Consider the following 17,958-nt stretch of genomic DNA (forward strand, 5'->3'; position numbering starts at 1 on the left):
GGTCATACAGACCCCACGAGAGGCATTTAGTAAAATGAGAAGTATCTTTGGTATCTATTTATGTATAAATGAGTCTGAACCAAAGTGGACTCAAATAATTCGTATCTTTATTCACTTTTCTTACTTATATGCAAATTAAGTCGTTGTATTTCTTTAATTTGGACCAATAAAAGTCGTTGTTAACTAACTTGAACTAAATTAGTTCTCCTGTACTCCGCAGTACTTTGAAATTGTCCATACGTAATTCTGTATAATGTTTTCACTTGTGCAACTGTTTATCTTTTTGTCCTTCTAAAATGACTCTTGACAGTTATATTAAGAAGCATGTAAAGATCAGTACAACGTATTTTTATCAGGATTCCTTCGTGAGTGAGTCGGCAGACGTATCGCATTTGTGGCCAATTAGTCCTGGTTCCGAGTTCAAATGGAGGACAATTTCTCTCGGATGTAACTCGAGAAGCGGTTTTTATTCCGCTTTAAGCTTATGTGACCCCTTCCAGCATAGCCCGGTTGTTGCATAATAACATTAAGGCGAAACAAACTTATTTCTGTTCATATATGATATGAATATATAGAGCAAATTATTTAAACCAAACAAACCTGGTTTAAACCAAAAAAACCTGGTTTTAACCAAAAAAACCGTTTTTTTTAATAAAAACCATGGTTTTTGCCAACCCTGATTTATTTATCTATTTAATTTGTCCACAAACTAACTTGGGATTACAGGTTACACAAATATAATGCTCAAATCTAAATATGGTTACGGCCCTTCTGTTAATAATAATCAGCAAGGCACGCAAATGTTATAACGTTAAAGGTTGGGTTTCACGTTAGTTCTTGGGTTCGATAGTGTCGTTCCTCTTCGGGACATCATTTTTGTAACGTGACCAGTGGTTAGAGTCAGTTGTTCGGGCGTTAATTTTATAATATGGCTGTGGTTAGTATCGAGCATCAACCAAAAAGTATAATGTTTACCTTCGTTACCAACCAAGTTAGACAAACAATATGCTCTGCACTTCAATTACTTAACACTCCTGGCCTACTTAAGGTAAATCTGTGCCCACTGCATGTTGACTTTGGAATTCGAACCATAGTATTACTGGATGATTAATGTTTTCAATCACGTGATTTTAAAAGGAAACAATTTATGAGAGCGTCAGTATAAAGAATAATTACTTAATCGTTATTCCGACACACACACATTTATATTTACTCAACATTATTCATTTTAAAGGAATATTATATCATTTCTCAATTAAATATCCGAATATACAAGGAGTTGAAATATATTTATTTCATAAATTTCAGATGATATATTTGCCTCACAAAGCATAGTACTTACGTGCCCATAATATAACATAAAACGTAGTTTGTGGATACTACCTTTATTGTAACTTTTAGTAGGCCATTTTTGGAATAAAAATGATAGCAATAATAATAATTATTAATCGACGAGCCGGCTTATTCACTCACTGAAGATTATAGAATAGACGTGCACTTTCTTTCATTTCACTTCACTTTCAATTATAACAGTACACACTTTCATGCATAATAATAAGGAATTGGAGGGTGGGGTGGGGTGGGATTATCCAGTTGAATTCCGCAATTTCCTCTCCAAGTTCCAGATTTCAATTCCATCCAAAGGTCTAGTGACGACAGTATTTGGAATAATAATAATATTCAATGTTTCCTCACATCACTTTATGACGGCGCACAGTGGGGCGAAAACGCAAAAAGCTGGCCAAAATATGATAACTATATTCAGATTGAATGAAATTTAGTATTAAGGGGTTATTAAGGTTGCTGATTACGATTCTGCAACTAACGTTGAAAAAACAAAATGGCGGAATAAAATTTGCAAAAGTCAAAAAAGTTGTAGAAATGTTCTCAAAAGTAGCGATAAAGGGGTTATTGATGTTGCTGATTACGATTCTGCAACTAAAGTTGAAAAAAACAAAATGGCGGAATAACAAGAATGTCAACAAACTTTGTAATTTTCACAATGTATCTTTAGCAACATTCACTTTTTTTTATATATTTTAATGAACAATTACTTGTTACTTACGTTCTTATTTATTAGAAATGTATTATTACTTAAATGACACGAATTATTGGTATTTGATTCGATTATGATAACTGCAACAGCTTGTCACTGTAACATTAATAAGCAATAATTAACATCAACACGCTTCGTAATTGGCACGTTTTGGCAGCTACATTTTTGTCGACAGCATTAATTAATTTTCAGACTACCATTCTACAAAATATGAACGTGGTGCACGAGGGTGCACATAATGTTTTCAACACTTTAAGTTAATAAAATATATAAACAATGTGAAAATTTTGCCTGACTTACGATTCAAATTATAAATTATTACATCATTATTGTTAATTTTTCACTTCATACACTTATTCTACTTACCAGTACGATATAGGAAAACTTTACAGATTTAAAAACTATGAACGCGTTCGAAAGTTACAACCGTTTAAACGGACGCTCACAATTCTTCTATTGTTCTCTACGCATTTGATCTGCTGAAGGGTCTACTTAAGAGTGGCTCAGGTAGTTGGAATAAAGCAAAAACCCTATTCTATTTATGGATTTGGGCCCTTCTAACGTCACTCTAGCCAACTACATAAAAACATTCCTATATTACTAACTTTTGTTTTTTTACTTTTGGCCAGCATTTTGCGTTTTCGCCCCACTGTGCGGCGTGCTCACTCGTTATTTGCAAAGAAAGAGTTTGCGTTATATTTGCTGATCACGACATAATTATTTCAAAATATTACTTGTAAGGTGACGTCACATCTCTTTTTATAATGTCTAAAAATACACGATGAAAAATGAGTAACTACACTACATTCCTAACTTAATATATTTCACATTGCAAACTATTCCATCCGCCATGGCTGCTTTGCTCATGCCTTCCTTCCTGTAGGTAAAATTACTGGTGTTCGTATTTCTACACCATACTAAAAATGTCTATTCATACTATATTACGAAGAAAAGTCGCTAATACTGCATAATACACATAAAATTAAATTTTACAATTGTTTTTCACTTATTTGATAAAATTTCAATACATAAAACATTAAGATACGCACGGATGATCATTGCTTTTCAGGAACTATATTTTTTATTACATCCACCATAGCACTTTCTTTGTTCTGGGAGCGCAAGACAACTGCGCCTACTACAATCTGTTTGCAGGGTGCTACGAAGAAGAGTGCCGCTGTACCTCAGACGAAAAATCTGCGCTGCAAGTTAGGGCCTCATTCCAAATAAGATTTGAATTTCTGGAACATAGTGAATGATAAAAGGGAAAGGGGAGCCATCCGCTTATAATGTTCAGCATCATCACTATCCATTTTAATATAACTAAACTGAAACAATACAGTTTAAGTTGTAATTAAATCGCCACAATACATTACTGTTGAAAGACACGACTATTAGTGTTCAAATCTAAAAATGGTTATTGCCTTGTCCTATTTTGAAATAATTAAATTGAAACAACGGTTTCTAAGTAGCAATTAAGTCGTCACAATACTTCCAAATATGCAAGTTCGCTACACGCTAACACAATCTATTGGCGTCAGATAGGCAGTAAACATAGGGAAGCGGCGAGTTTTAAGTATCAGGAATAAACATACTCATAATCTGAGATGTTCTACTTTTATAATAAGGATATATATTTATCAAATATGAACAGAATTATCTGAAGTGCTTCCGAAAAAAGACACCTCAAGAGTAAACTACCCCTTGTAGAATTTTCGAGAAGTGATTAACTCCATATTATAGTATAATAATGAATACTTATTTATGAAATATAAACAAAATTGTGTGAGTCGTTCTGAGAAAATCGTCGGAAAAAGCAATCTCCAACAGTAAACTATCCTTCCGACTTTTCCCAGAAAATCCACTTATACCATATTATAGGTTGTTAATGGAATATTCATTTATGAAATATGAATAAAATCGTTGAAGCCATTCGGGAAAATAGCAAGTTTTGATTTTCACCTTTAAGTAAACTATCCTTATTTTCATGGGTAGGACGAAAATTCGAAGAATTTCTCTGTACAATCTTTTACTACAATCACAGGTAAATTACCCCTGGATTATATATATATATATATATATATAGGTAGAAAATATTCGGTTTTGTATACAACGGTAACGTTTTTGTTTACGTGCCTGTATAGTAATGTATAACAATAAAGCAAAATAATAACTAAAAAGAAAGAAAACATAGTAAAATACATATTTTATTTTGCTTCATTATTATACATTCCATTTTTCTGTTATACGTCATACATATTTCTGAGGCTTCACAATCACTCAACCACCACCAGAATTTAAAATTACGTTACATGATGGAGACAGTTTAAAAAAATATGATACAGTAGTTTGTATGTTTATTTCAGTCCTTACTATTTTCTTTTCTTTTTTCTTTCTTTACTATTCCTACTGCTTTAGATTGAAATCAGTCAAGATTGAGAGGCAAATTTATTCCCTGCCCATAAAAATATGTTCCTCCATAAATTTTGTTAAAACAAAAGAAAAAAGGCACATATTTTTCTCAGGCTTGGCAATCGCCTCCACTGCTTGGGAGCTGAAATGGGCTAATAATGAGTGAATGAATTAACCTTCCATTAGATTTAGAAGTTGGGTTCATCAAAATTTTGTAAAAATGCAAATTTTATGAACAACAGTCTGTTTTATTTGAAATTACAGACTTATTGCAATTGTTTGGGATTGTAGTTACTCAGAGGGAAGAATGTAAATTCATCCTTTCTTATGAAAGAATTTTAACGATAACGTATCTTGAAAAATACTCGATTTTCATGAAACACTGTATATACTTCTTCCACGTTTGCCAACGAGATCCATTGCTAATGGTTGATATCACTGAAAGGCAAGTGGGTAAATTTACACCAACATTAAGTTCATTTCAGTTTTTCAACATTATATATCAATCTTGCTTTGGTCATACACTGACACACAAAACAAGTGAATATTATTAAAAGCATATGGACAGACACTCTTCGGGCCTATTTATGTTAAGAAATTTAACTACTTTAAATAATTTACCTCATTATGTGGACTAATGTTCACCTACTGTCTAATATTCTTTACATATATTTTAATTTTCCACCTAATATGCCTGATTTTTCACCATGAGCAAAAGAAAAAAATCTAAATTATTGTTTGGCCCTTTTCCAAATTTGATGTGAATTTGGATGTTCTTTCCTCTAATCTGTCATTCCTAACAAAATAATCCCTCTCCCTTTTATTCACCCAACACTCACAATTGTATTCAATCCAAGAACGAGACACAGCACTCTCAACATGTTACGTCGTTGGTCAGTTATATGTTGATTTATGAGTTATGAGCTCGGGATAGGGACGGTAGAATAGTACAAACTATAAACACTTTTACTCTCAGAAAAGAGACATCTATTAATTGAAAAAATATTTATCACGAATCGAGAATTTTTCAATGAAAAAAAAAGACGAAAACCTCTAGTTTCCCCCACTACTGCTTACGCTTAACATTCTCTGCGAGAATTCAGAAGAATACCTATCACACTTGATAATACTGCTCCTCATTCTCTGTTAATTTTATATGTAACGTATAAGACAGTGAGCCGACAAGAAATATATATATGCTATAACCTTATTGTAACCTCTTCACTCCAAAATAAAACTGTAATTTGCAAATTTCCAATTGGTTTTTCAGATTTGTCCTGTTGAACTTTAACCGAACATCAATTTCAATGTCATCAAAACTGTTTTCTGTGTTCTTTTCTTACCAATTATCGAAAAATCAAAGATATATGTCGTAATAAATCACAAGAGAAGTAGATTTATTAACCTGCTTTATTTTTTATATGTTTTCTATAATACTTCAACTTACAAGAGATTTAATGGAATCATTTCTGTTTGCTCTTCTTTGCATCACAACTATGCTGAACTTCCTTTAAAAACAACTAGATAAATCTAAGAGTTTTACTTTTATTTCTAATTTTTTATTTATCATTTTAAAATTTATGTTGAACAAATTTAATTTAAACCCACTGTAAATAAACCTCTAATAACGTGTTTTTCCATTGTGCACAACCAATTAGCCGCGTTATGCATGATATTCATGTACACATTTTAAATATTGAACTCAACTGAGTAACTATAACTATCATGGTAGACATCAAAAGCATCTATCTGGAAATAACTCCACACTTATAAACTAATGTTACTATAGTATTATCTTTGCACTTAATCACTTATACTTCTTAAAAAAAAAAAATAATAATAAAAATAAAATAAAATAAAAAGAAAGATGTCATTTCAAACCTACAGTAAATAAGGGTCACAAAGGAATTAAAACTAAAAGGAAAACCAGTATGAATCGTTCCATCTGTAGCTAATTTCACAGAAATAAATTTCCCCAGAGACTTAGTTCTGACATTCTTTGTTAACCAGTTTCAGAGCTAGTAGCATTTTTTCTACCTTTCGAAAATATCCGGAATTTTAATTCAGCTTTGGACTACGTGGTTCTTGCCCAAATTCAATCCTGAATTTCTTATTTAAATAGAAATAACTCCAACTAACTTCTCTGTTGCTATTATTATTATTATTATTATTATTATTATTATTATTATTATTATTATTATTATTATTATTATTATTATTATTAGATTTAAACAAATTTCGTTTCATTAACGACAAGTGAATTTTGTATTTAAATAATGGGATAATGTGGAACATGTATGTTCCCTTTCTTTGCATCCTTTTTATGTTGTTAAACTGTGATTGATATATTTCTTTTTGTGGTCCCTATTATAGGTTTTTTAACACCAGAACGGAAGTAGATAAACACCACTGGTTTGCAAAACCGTGCATAAAATTGTACAATAATTTTTATATTCCGTTAAAATGATTCTCTAAGTCATATTTTCACGGGACCTAGTATATAAACACTTTCCAGACATTATTAACATGTTTTAAAGTACGGAAAACATACCTTCAACAACCCTAACATCTTAAGAATTCCAAATCCTTTCAAGATATTACACGTACACATCTCCTTTAAACAAATTATAAGTCTTCTGAAAAATATATCAATAAAAATGAAAACCACGTTGTCTGTCTCATCATCACAGGAAAACGGCTCAACTATTTGAAATGAATTTCTGAATTTAGTTACTTCGAACTGGGTTTTAATTATTTGGTCTAGGAATTAATTCGTGCGGGTGGACAAGAGATGGCGCAACGAACGGAGCGTCCCACAGTTACGTGTATCCACACATGTGTTGCAAACCCCTGTCATCGCGTATCGTTCGTAGTATAGGGCAGTGGATTAAAGCGTCAACAACACCAGTTTGTAGTTAAGTGAACATGGCGCAATTTGTGCCTGATAAAGTGTTTTTGCGGGGTGTCCTGCTGCATTACTTTAACATGCAGAAAAGTGCGACTGAAAGTCATCGTATTTTGGTGGAAGTGTATGGTGACCATGCTCTAGCTGAGCGAACGTGTCAGAAGTGGTTTACACGGTTTAGAAGTGGTGATTTCGGCTTGGCAGACAAAGAGCGAGCTGGACAGCCAAAAAAATTTCAAGACGAAGAATTGACAGCATTGCTCGAGCAGGATTCGTGTCAAACGCAGGAACAACTTGCAGCAGCATTAGGCGTTGATCAAACAACAGTCTCCAAACGCTTGAAAGCCATGGGAATGATTCAAAAGATGTCACATTGGGTTCCACATGAATTGAAAGACAGAGACGTTGAAAGACGAAAAACCATTTGCGAATTGCTGCTTCAACGACAGAGCAGAAAGGGGTTTCTGCATCGAATTATTACGGGTGATGAGAAGTGGATCCATTACGAGAACCCTAAACGAAAAAAGGCCTGGGTGAAACCAGGTGAACCAGGTCCATCACAACCAAAACGAGATATTCACTGTGCAAAGGTTATGCTGTGCATATGGTGGGATATGAAAGGTGTGGTGTACTATGAGCTGCTGCAACCGGGTGAAACTATGAATGGAGAACGTTATCGACGACAATTAATGCGTTTGAAGCAAGCTCTGGGCAGAACACGACCAGAATGGGAGAACAGACATGATAAACTTATTGTTCAACATGATAAAGCTCGCCCACATGTCGCAAAACCGGTCAAAACCTATTTAGAAAATGTCGGATGGGAAGTTTTACCCCACCAGCCGTATTCACCAGACTTTGCTCCTTCGGACTACTACTTGTTCGATTGCATAAACAACGATTTGATTGGACAGCGGTTTACTTCTTCAGAAGATATCGAAACATGGGTCTCTGACTGGATCGCTTCCAAGGATGAGGACTTCTTTCGCCACGGAATCCGTACATTGCCTGACAGATGGGCGAAAGTGGTGGCTAGCGATGGACAATATTTTTCTTAAGGTATTTATGTATTTTGTGTTTGTACTACAGCTTCAATGTGTGCGTACCAACCGCACGAATTAATTCCTAGACCAAATATATAAGTTTAATTAAAATTTAATAATAATAATAAAAAAAACAAAAAAAAAACAGGGGTTTAAAATTTATCAAAAACAGGGTATCTCAGGAGCCGCTCTAATTGGGAAGATGAAATATGGTACACAAATTCTCAGTTAAAAATAAGCGGCCTTCTATCTCGGCATTTCTGAAAATTTTGTTTGTAAGTACAGGAGGAAAAAGGAAGGGGAAAATATCTATAATTTTTCTTCACGTTCAAATCGAAATTGTTTCATCATTACGGGCAAAAAGACTGAACCGTTTGAAATTAATTTTTAAACATAGTTAGCACTGTCCTCGAGTCACGTTTTTATCACATTACTATCATTAAAATGCGTATCCTAAGGGGGAGTTTAAAATATATGCCACAAATAGCATTTCTCCCAAGCCCCTCATGTTTGGGAGATGAAATTAGGTATATAAACTCCTTATTAAAAACAAACGGTTATATGCCCCACCGTTTTCGAAAATTCCACTTCTAAGAGAAAAAAGGGGCAACTTCTATATTTTCGAGATTGCCTGTCTCATCATCACGGGAAAATGATTGAACCGTTTGAAATGAATTTCAGAACATAGTATTTGATTCCACAAGTTTTTTTTTTTCTTTTACAATGTAACTTCTATTAAAATGCATAATATACGACAAAAGTGCCTTTTAAATGTTCTCCTAGGTCTATTTTTCCTTTGCGAACAACGGATATTTCAGCTCGTCTATAAATAGATGTGAACTGTACGTTATACAAGTGCTTCAAAATGGACGCAATCGTATAGTTTTACTTCTGATTTAAACGTGGAAACTGGCTGAGATAACTTTATTTACACTAAGAAAAGAGACACGAGATGTTGAAAATGATACCCGACAACCTGAGTGTAGGTTGTTTTACTACATTGTGGGCGGAAAGTAACTCCCTATTTTGAATTGTAAATTTCTGTTGATGTTATGTGCAGATAGCAATGAAAGTTATCTTGTTTCATAGACAAAAGTATGACATTTTTTCCTATTTTTATTTCCTATTATGGCCTTTTTTATTGCTTATAACCAGTTTCATTTAAAACCATTATGCTTGCCTTTTGTAGGTGTTATACTAACACATTATACTGAATTATAAACTATAAAATTGAAATCTACACAAATTGTAGGCCTTCGCCATAATTGCCCTCTGTTAGAATTATCCTACGTCACTCTACTTCATTTCATATAATTATATATACATGTATGTATGGAATAAAACAAATTTAATTACAACTCACCTTTAGACACGCCACAAAACTACTGTAAATTGACATAAACTCAAGATAGGTGTCCATGCTGATTTCAGGAGAAATATCATATTGTAGAGAAAACATTCGTAGAACTCCAGAATCCATTAACTGAAAAAAAAAAATCTAGTGAGAGAGATTTTATGTACCTTCTGTTACTACGGTGATATTTAAATTTGCATAGCAATTTACAAGTTTTATATTGAATTTTGAGAAGGACACGAATTTTATTTTATCATTCTTAAGGTAACCATTCTACGACAAATTTCACTAATTACTGTAAATTGACCCCATATTTGTAACCAGGCATTTCCGACCAAAGTTGCAGTTTATTTATTTATTTATTTTATTGGGGTCCTGAAAACGTGTGCAGTTTAAAGGTTTACTCTTGAAACATCTTGTATATCTGCTAAAAGCGTTGATATTAAATCCTTTGCTCATTTTCTTCTTTTAGGGCCGTCGGCATATAGAGAACAAAATATTTTACAACTTAGTGGTCAATAAATCTTGATCAGATTTGTGTTGTTCATTGAAAATAAAATTAATGATTCTTCGCATTGGGTTCAGTGAGTTTCAAAGTAGATACATCAATACAGAATATTCGTTCTCTTATTATTATTTTACCTATCTGTTTGTTTATTCTTAAACTTTTAGTAACTCAAGACAGTAGAAGACATACCGCTCATAAAAATATTACGAAAAGGCAAAATTAAACTCGATTCTGTATACCATGGTAATCATTTCCCTAGAAAGATTTATAGAACAGTGCAAGAAATAAAAGGGAGTTTCATTACGCAGGTAACACTAGCAGCAGTTCCACTTTTATCGAACTTTAGCAAATACTTTTGCACTATAATTTTGGATTTTCCACCATATTGAATTGTGGGATAAATAACATATTTTCTGGAGCAAAAAAATAGTTCCCTTCATATCAAAATTATTGCCTGTATGTACAACAGATCAAGTAACAGTAAAATTTAGTAAAAGTTTGCCCGTCTACTCTTCGAGAAGGAATTAATAAAATTCGCGCAAGTAAATAAGATTCTAGCAACAAGACTAATATGCTAATTCCGTATCTGTACGTTTAGTAGTTCCAAATAAACAAAAGTAGCCACACAATTTTATCCTTCCTCTTGCTAGGGTAGAATTTCAAAATAATAATAATAATAATAATAATAATAATAATAATAATAATAATAATAATAATAATAATAATAATAATAATAATAATAATAATACTTGTATTTAAATTAGACCTGTTCTATTTCAATAGAGTCCGTTTTTTTAATTTAATTATTATTTTCAATGCAACAGTTTACAAACTTAAATTTTAATTTTATGAAACGAGGTTTTCACCCTTCCTTCCCCTTCGGTGCTGGATTTTCAAATTCAAAGAGAGTTCAGCAGAACAAACGCACAACATACAGCACTAAGTTTTTTTTGTTTTTTTGTTTTTTTTAAAGGTTGATCCACCTGAAAACCCAACTGGACCTTTGAGATTTTTATTAGTATAATATTGGTACAATCAAGCTGTATCATATTGCTTTATAAAAATAAATAAATAGATAATGACATTTTGGACTTCTATTGCACGAATTAGACATTTTCACATATTATTAAGTTATAAGACCATCGTGAAATTCTGAATACACATAAATGTACACTCACAAAATCTCGCCTTTGTTTGAGATAATTAAAGAATAAACTAATGTATGGATTGTATTTATATTTGAAATAACATACGAAATTTTACATTTTAAAAAATGTAAAACAAATGGTGATAAAATTTTGATAACATGGAAGTTTAGAATGTAGGAATTGTTGACTCGCACCGTTCTTGGCATGTTTTCTTGTATGCATTTATTGTGGCGCATATAACAATACTTGTATTTCATCACTCTTTATTATATCTTTATTTGTATTTGTGGGCAGAAGTATTTTAAATTATGCACAAGCTGCTCTAGAAAGGAAGAAGATGATTATGAAAAAAGAAAATATATAGATGTAATTTCTTTTCTAGTTGTCATAGCAACGAAGAACAAATATATATAATAAAGGATCATCTTGTGTACACTGCATGTACAATTTTTAAAAAGTGTAAAAGTTTAATGTGTCACATACTATAATAAAAGGTAATATCATGATGTCGTGTGTAAATGGATTTTATTAAATCAGTAGCCTTAGTTATATATAAATATATGAACTGGTGATTTCGTCCTTATATAATTTGGTGGTTTGCCGCCAGGACCTTAGGAGATTCGTTTGAAGGTAAGTAGACAATCTCCTAAATAATAAATTCCATGTGTGCAGATTGACTTTAAGGCTACTTAGTGATTTTGTTAAAAGAAATATCAAAACGGAGTATATTTTATTAAGGAGTGGCACAAAAATTTTCAGAAATACTAAATGAGTGTTCCTGGTAGTGAAAATACACCTGAAGCAACTGGTAATAGGAAAATGTACACTTCTTCTGACCTAGCTGATCTCATTAAACAACAGATAGGACAATTGAAGCAAGATTTTGATCAGCAGATGGGACAATTAATGCAAGATTTTGGTGATCGAATGAACCAACTTGATAGTAAAATCGATCAACAGATGGGACAATTAAAGCAGGATTTTGATGATCGAATGAGCCAACAAATGGAACAAATGAAACAAATACTACGTAGGTTCACCAAAGAAATGTCATCAAAAGTTAACGTGAATGCTCCAAATGAACCTGAATCTTCCACAGAAACAACAAAAAATGCAGATCTTAAGTTTGCATTGATGAAATTTACTGTTTTCGCAAAAACATACTGCGGTATTGGTTGGATCAGATTATCCCAACTTCTCTCTTCATTCTAATCTTTTTGATTGCCTTACTCATACTGCGTGTAATGAAGATTTTGGTATGCATCAATATGTGAAAAGTTATGGTCATCTTCGTCTAATGAATGCTATTGACTGCTTGTATTCATGATATATTCAACATGGTATTAATGCTGGAGATGAAGTAATTGTAATGGAACCGTTTAATGATATGTACCCGTCATTGGTTCATGTAGCAGGAAGAAAGTTGATTCCAATATTCGTGAAATTCAGAAAGAAAACGTGTGTTCCCACCAATGTTTGTAGTGATTGGCCGATTGAGTTGGAGCTATTGAAATGTTCACTCAACGAAAAGACTAAAATGATGTTAGTAAACAACCCGATTATGCTTTTACCGAACGTGATACAGTGCGTTGACTTCAATCATCTAAGTATGACATTGCAAAATTTTGAAAATCCATGAATGGTGCAATATCGTACTAACCTGAACCATACTAACCTAAATCGAAACCAAATTCGAAACATCTATATGAGATTAAAGTGTGATCCCAATGTAAAAGGTGATGTTAAATTCACGTATACCGGTAATGTAACCAAACCTAATTACAGAGGGAACAAAAACCGTGGTAGGACAAATTACCGTGAATATTGTGGAAAGAATAGGTACAGATCTGCTAGGAGAAACGACATCTCGCCACCAGTAAAACGAATGAGAACTGAACCTAATTTTACAGGTAAGATAACCGAACCTAACCTTAGTAATAACAGTAATAGTAATCGCGTAACCGAACCTAATCCTAGTGTAGTACGATTACTTACACTTAAGCAGCATGTAATCACTAGATCTAATTTCCCTCGAATTGGATTTCGTAGAAATTCCATAAATGGTACAAATTTTCAAAGTAAGAAACAAAGAACTGTAGAAGTAAATAACGCGAAAGACTGTATTCCGATTTATGATTTTCAATGCAACTTAAACGAATTCGTTGCTCATGTAACTTAAGCTAAAGTTACGACGTCCGAGGAAACCGTATTCAATTGATTTTTGCTTTATTTCACTGTAAATACCATTACGATTTTGTTTGTTATTCGTACTTCATTTGAATTCTATGAACATAATATAAATAATATATAACAAAAGATCCGGAATATGAATAATGCTTATCAAAGTTATGATAACTATGCTAATTCCTAATATGATAATTTACTTATGTTAGTTTATGTTATGATCTTGATTATCGTGTTTTGTTCTAGATATTGTCGATATTTCATTTATAAATTGCATTTTGTTTGAATATATATTTGATCCTTTCTCATTTAAGAAAACAATCATACAAACATCATAATAATATCCTTTTCGCAATCTTCTTAGTTTTGTCCAAGAAAATGACAGATTTTGTTAACTTCCAACTTGTAGTATGTAACATTGGCCACCAAAGGACCTTAAAATTAAATTACATCTATGCCGTAATCTGAATGTACCCTTATATTATCGATGTTAGAGTATATAAATATTTGAAATAAAATTAATTAAGAAGTTAAGATAAAATATAAAAATAATATTGCTATAAAAGTGAAATACAATGTATGTTTATATGAATTGTAATTGTTATATATATATGAGGGTCATTGGGGAACTTAAGTGACTAGTATGTAATAGTTAACGGTCCAGGATTTCTCTCTCTCTCTCTCTCTCTTTTTTTTTTTAAAAAAAAAAGGTCCTTTAGTTCAAGGCGCCATATATAACAATACTTGTATTTCATCACTCTTTATTATATCTTTATTTGTATTTGTGGGCAGAAGTACTTTTAAATTATGCACAAGCTGCTCTAGAAAGGAAGAAGATGATTATGAAAAAAAGAAAATATATAGATGTAATTTCTTTTCTAGTTGTCATAGCAACAAAGAATATATATATATATATATATATATATATAGTAAAGGATCCAGCTTGTGTACACTGCATGTACAATTTTTAAAGAGTGTAAAAGTTTAATGTGTCACATACTATAATAAAAGGTAATATCATGATGTCGTGTGTAAATGGATTTTGTTAAATCAGTAGCCTTAGTTATATATAAATATATGAACTGGTGATTTCGTCATTATACGCAGTGAACAAAGGTGCTCGAACTTTGAACACAGCATCATATACATACACAAGTGAAATACGCATAGACGTAAAACCCCGTCCTTCATTTCTTTATTATTATTTATTCCGCGCAAGAATGATCTCTACTCGCCACATATATGTATTCCGTTCAACGGATTAATTTAGAAATTCGATTGTGCATAACTCAGGAACCCAAGAACGCTACAATATACGTGGGACGTTCATTAAAGATTTTCCTTGATCTAGTTGTAGTTAACGTAGCAGCTTAAATTTTACATATCACTATATGTAATGAAGAAAATTTTATCTTTTAAGTCTTAATATTTTCTGTGTTACAGGTACTAACTGAACGAAAGTGTAAAGATGAATCCTATTGAACTCCGGGCAGTGGTCAAATTCCTGTACTTGGGAAGCCGCATACGAAAGGAAATAACATAGGAGATGAAGGAGATTTATGAAGAGAAAGCTCCGTGACATGATGTGAAGCACTGGCATCACCAATTCAAGAGTGGTCGAAAACAGTCCTCATTCCAGTGCGCCCGCAGTCCGCTATTGATGAAGACACCACTGGGTAAGTGGAAACCGCCATCTTGAAGGATCACACATAACCATTTACCAATCAGCTGAAGATGTCAAGATAGTGTGGGTCTGTAGAATAAACACATGCATAAGTGTCTGCTCGATGGGTTCTCCAGCTACTGACACCTTTTCAAAAGCAGGAACAAGTCACTTGCTCCCAGGAAATTTTGATCCTGTTCCACGAAAACCAGGAGGACTTTCTTGACAGACTAATAACTCAGGATGACACATGGACCCATCACTATTGATTCAGAAACTATGGCGAAGCCAAAGTAATGGAAGTATATTTACTCATGAACTCCAAAGGTGTCCAACCCTCAGCGGTCAAGGTTATGCTGAGTTTCTTGGGACCAGCAAGGAGTAGTGATGATGGATTTCCTGGCGAAGGGTATTACAATTACAATTATGCTTCACTGCTGAATTACAGGATACCATCAAAAGCAAGAGTGGGATGCTAACCAAAGATGTCCGTATCTTTCAAGACAACGCTCCAGTTTACAACTCGCATGTTGCCCAAATAGAATCACCATCCTGCAAGTTTGAAATCCTTCCCCATCCTCCATATTCTCTTGATCTTGCACCGTCTGGCTTTTCCTAATCATGAAGTTATTTATGAAGAAAACGCATTTCAAAGACGATGAAACGTTGATTTCTAAGGTCAAGTACGATCTTCGTACTTCTACACATAAAGTACGTATCTACAAGTGCATAAGAAAAGTGTGTAGCCAGGAAGGTTTCTATAAAGAGAAGAACTAATATCTGTATTAAATTTTGTTTATCTCAGGCAACTGTAAGTGGGTCAGCAGAAATCTTTAGTGAACATTCTACGCATTTCAAACGCTAATAAAACAGATTTAGTTCTACCAGCCTGACAGCTTTGATGCCGATTGGATGAGATCGGTGTATCGGTTTTTGGTTTTGAATAAATAATACAAAACCTGACAGCCCATAACTCAGGTACCGAAAGTCCGTAGAACGTACTATTTCACATGCTTATATAGCAGGTCAAGGTCTACCACCATAGCATATTTAATTCCGATTGGATGAGTTACATATATTTATATGGGTTTTTGTTTTCGAAAACATGGAGCAATATTTAAACGCTCATACCTCAGGAATCAAAAGCCTGCACAACATAATATTTCACACGTTTATATAGCAGGTCAAAGTCTACCACATACCAAACGCAATTCCGATCGGATGAGTTACTTATACATCGATTTTTATGTTACAGTAGAAAATATGACGCAAAATTTGAGCGCGCAGAACTCGGTAACCATAAATCTACGCAACGTAATATTTTACACGCTTATATAGCAGGTCAGGATCTACCACCAATACCAAGCTCAATTTGATTCTGATCGGATGAGTTGCATATAAGCAGGTTGTCGGTTTCGAAAATATCATGTAATTTTTCTCCGCACACTTACATAAGCACGTCAAGTTCTACCACCTTGCCAAAATTTTCGATTGAATGAATTTGGCGTATGTTTTTCCATATTTTTTTTTTTTTTCGAAAATATGACGCAAAATTTGACCATCCATGACTAGAAAACTGTAACACTGCGCAACGGAATATTTCACAACCAAATATACCAGGTCAAGGACTACGATGAGTTCGTCTAAATTCGTACAATATATTATGTTCTTGATTTTTCAGGAGGGAATCAAATAAAAGACAAATGTACAGTATTTATTTCGGGCGGGAAACAAAGGAGAGACGCGACAGAGGAAGCTTAAAATTCAACAGTATTATGCAAGCATTCTATGAACGATTTTCAACGTTATTGGTACAAGAATACGTCACCGGCCTCGAAAAGTTTATGACTGCAAATGGCTTGACAAATTTGTTTTCACCGCGTGTTTGCAGCCTTTTTCTCCTGAGAAACTTCCATTAAATTTATAACAAATGATGATGAGATTTATGTTGCGAAATAAATATAATAATAAAGAAGTAACTTCAACTTGTTCTTACTCCTTGATGGTCAACACTCATAACAGGATCAATGTATGAATGCAGAACTAAGAGCTAGTAGCCTGAGATTGAACTATGCCCCATTTACTTAAGATGTGAAAATAGTATTCGAAGGAAGAATCGTCTTATGAGCTACTTTCACTTCTTATTACTTCTTTCACTATATGCACTCTTTCCTTACAATAATCCATTTTTTTTTTATTTATGTACAAAATTTATTTATGCATACCAAAATGATATTCAAGTCTCTCTGATACAAAAAATGTCATTCCGTAAACTACAGCCGTTTGTTGGGTAGATGTGTCAGAAGTGATGGTAACTCATAATAAGAGAACGAACATTAAATTTTTATGTGCTAAACACTTATAGTGCTTTTTGAATGCTCGCAGGGCAAAAAACTATATAATGTTACAATAGGGTAACTCCATGTCAAATGACCGTCTCCTTTAGCCTAACCGGCATAACCGTGGGACGTAAAACTTAAAGATTTCATTTCATTTTTCTCCATGTCAAATGGTCCAGGAAAGGAATAAATCGTTGTTTGACATTTTTTTAAAAAAAATCTGATTTTTGATGCGCAGTTACCTTACCATGTTGTTAGTTCAAAACAACCATTATTTTCATTTTAGTGAATTTATGTTTCGAGTAGCAGCCATGTTTGTATTCGACGATGCGCTATTTGATGGTGT

At 33.1% G+C, this 17,958-nt stretch overlaps 1 protein-coding gene across 3 annotated transcripts in view; it reads right to left on the minus strand.

Annotated features, from left to right (window-relative positions):
• The window catches only part of LOC145660461 (uncharacterized), a 91,522-nt gene that overhangs the window by 59,256 nt on the left and 14,308 nt on the right, over positions 1 to 17,958 (minus strand). For all 3 annotated transcript variants that reach the window (XR_014126810.1, XM_081725509.1, XM_081725510.1), the window contains exon 2: positions 9,780 to 9,899. Coding sequence is in view for 2 of the 3 variants with exons in the window: in XM_081725509.1 (XP_081581635.1) it covers positions 9,780 to 9,899 (120 nt within the window). In the remaining variant the exon portion in view is untranslated. The remainder of the gene's footprint in view (positions 1 to 9,779; positions 9,900 to 17,958) is intronic.

Source organism: Thermobia domestica, chromosome 9 (assembly GCF_964235325.1).
Source record: "Thermobia domestica chromosome 9, izTheDome1.hap1.1, whole genome shotgun sequence".
Lineage (NCBI taxonomy): Eukaryota > Metazoa > Arthropoda > Insecta > Zygentoma > Lepismatidae > Thermobia > Thermobia domestica.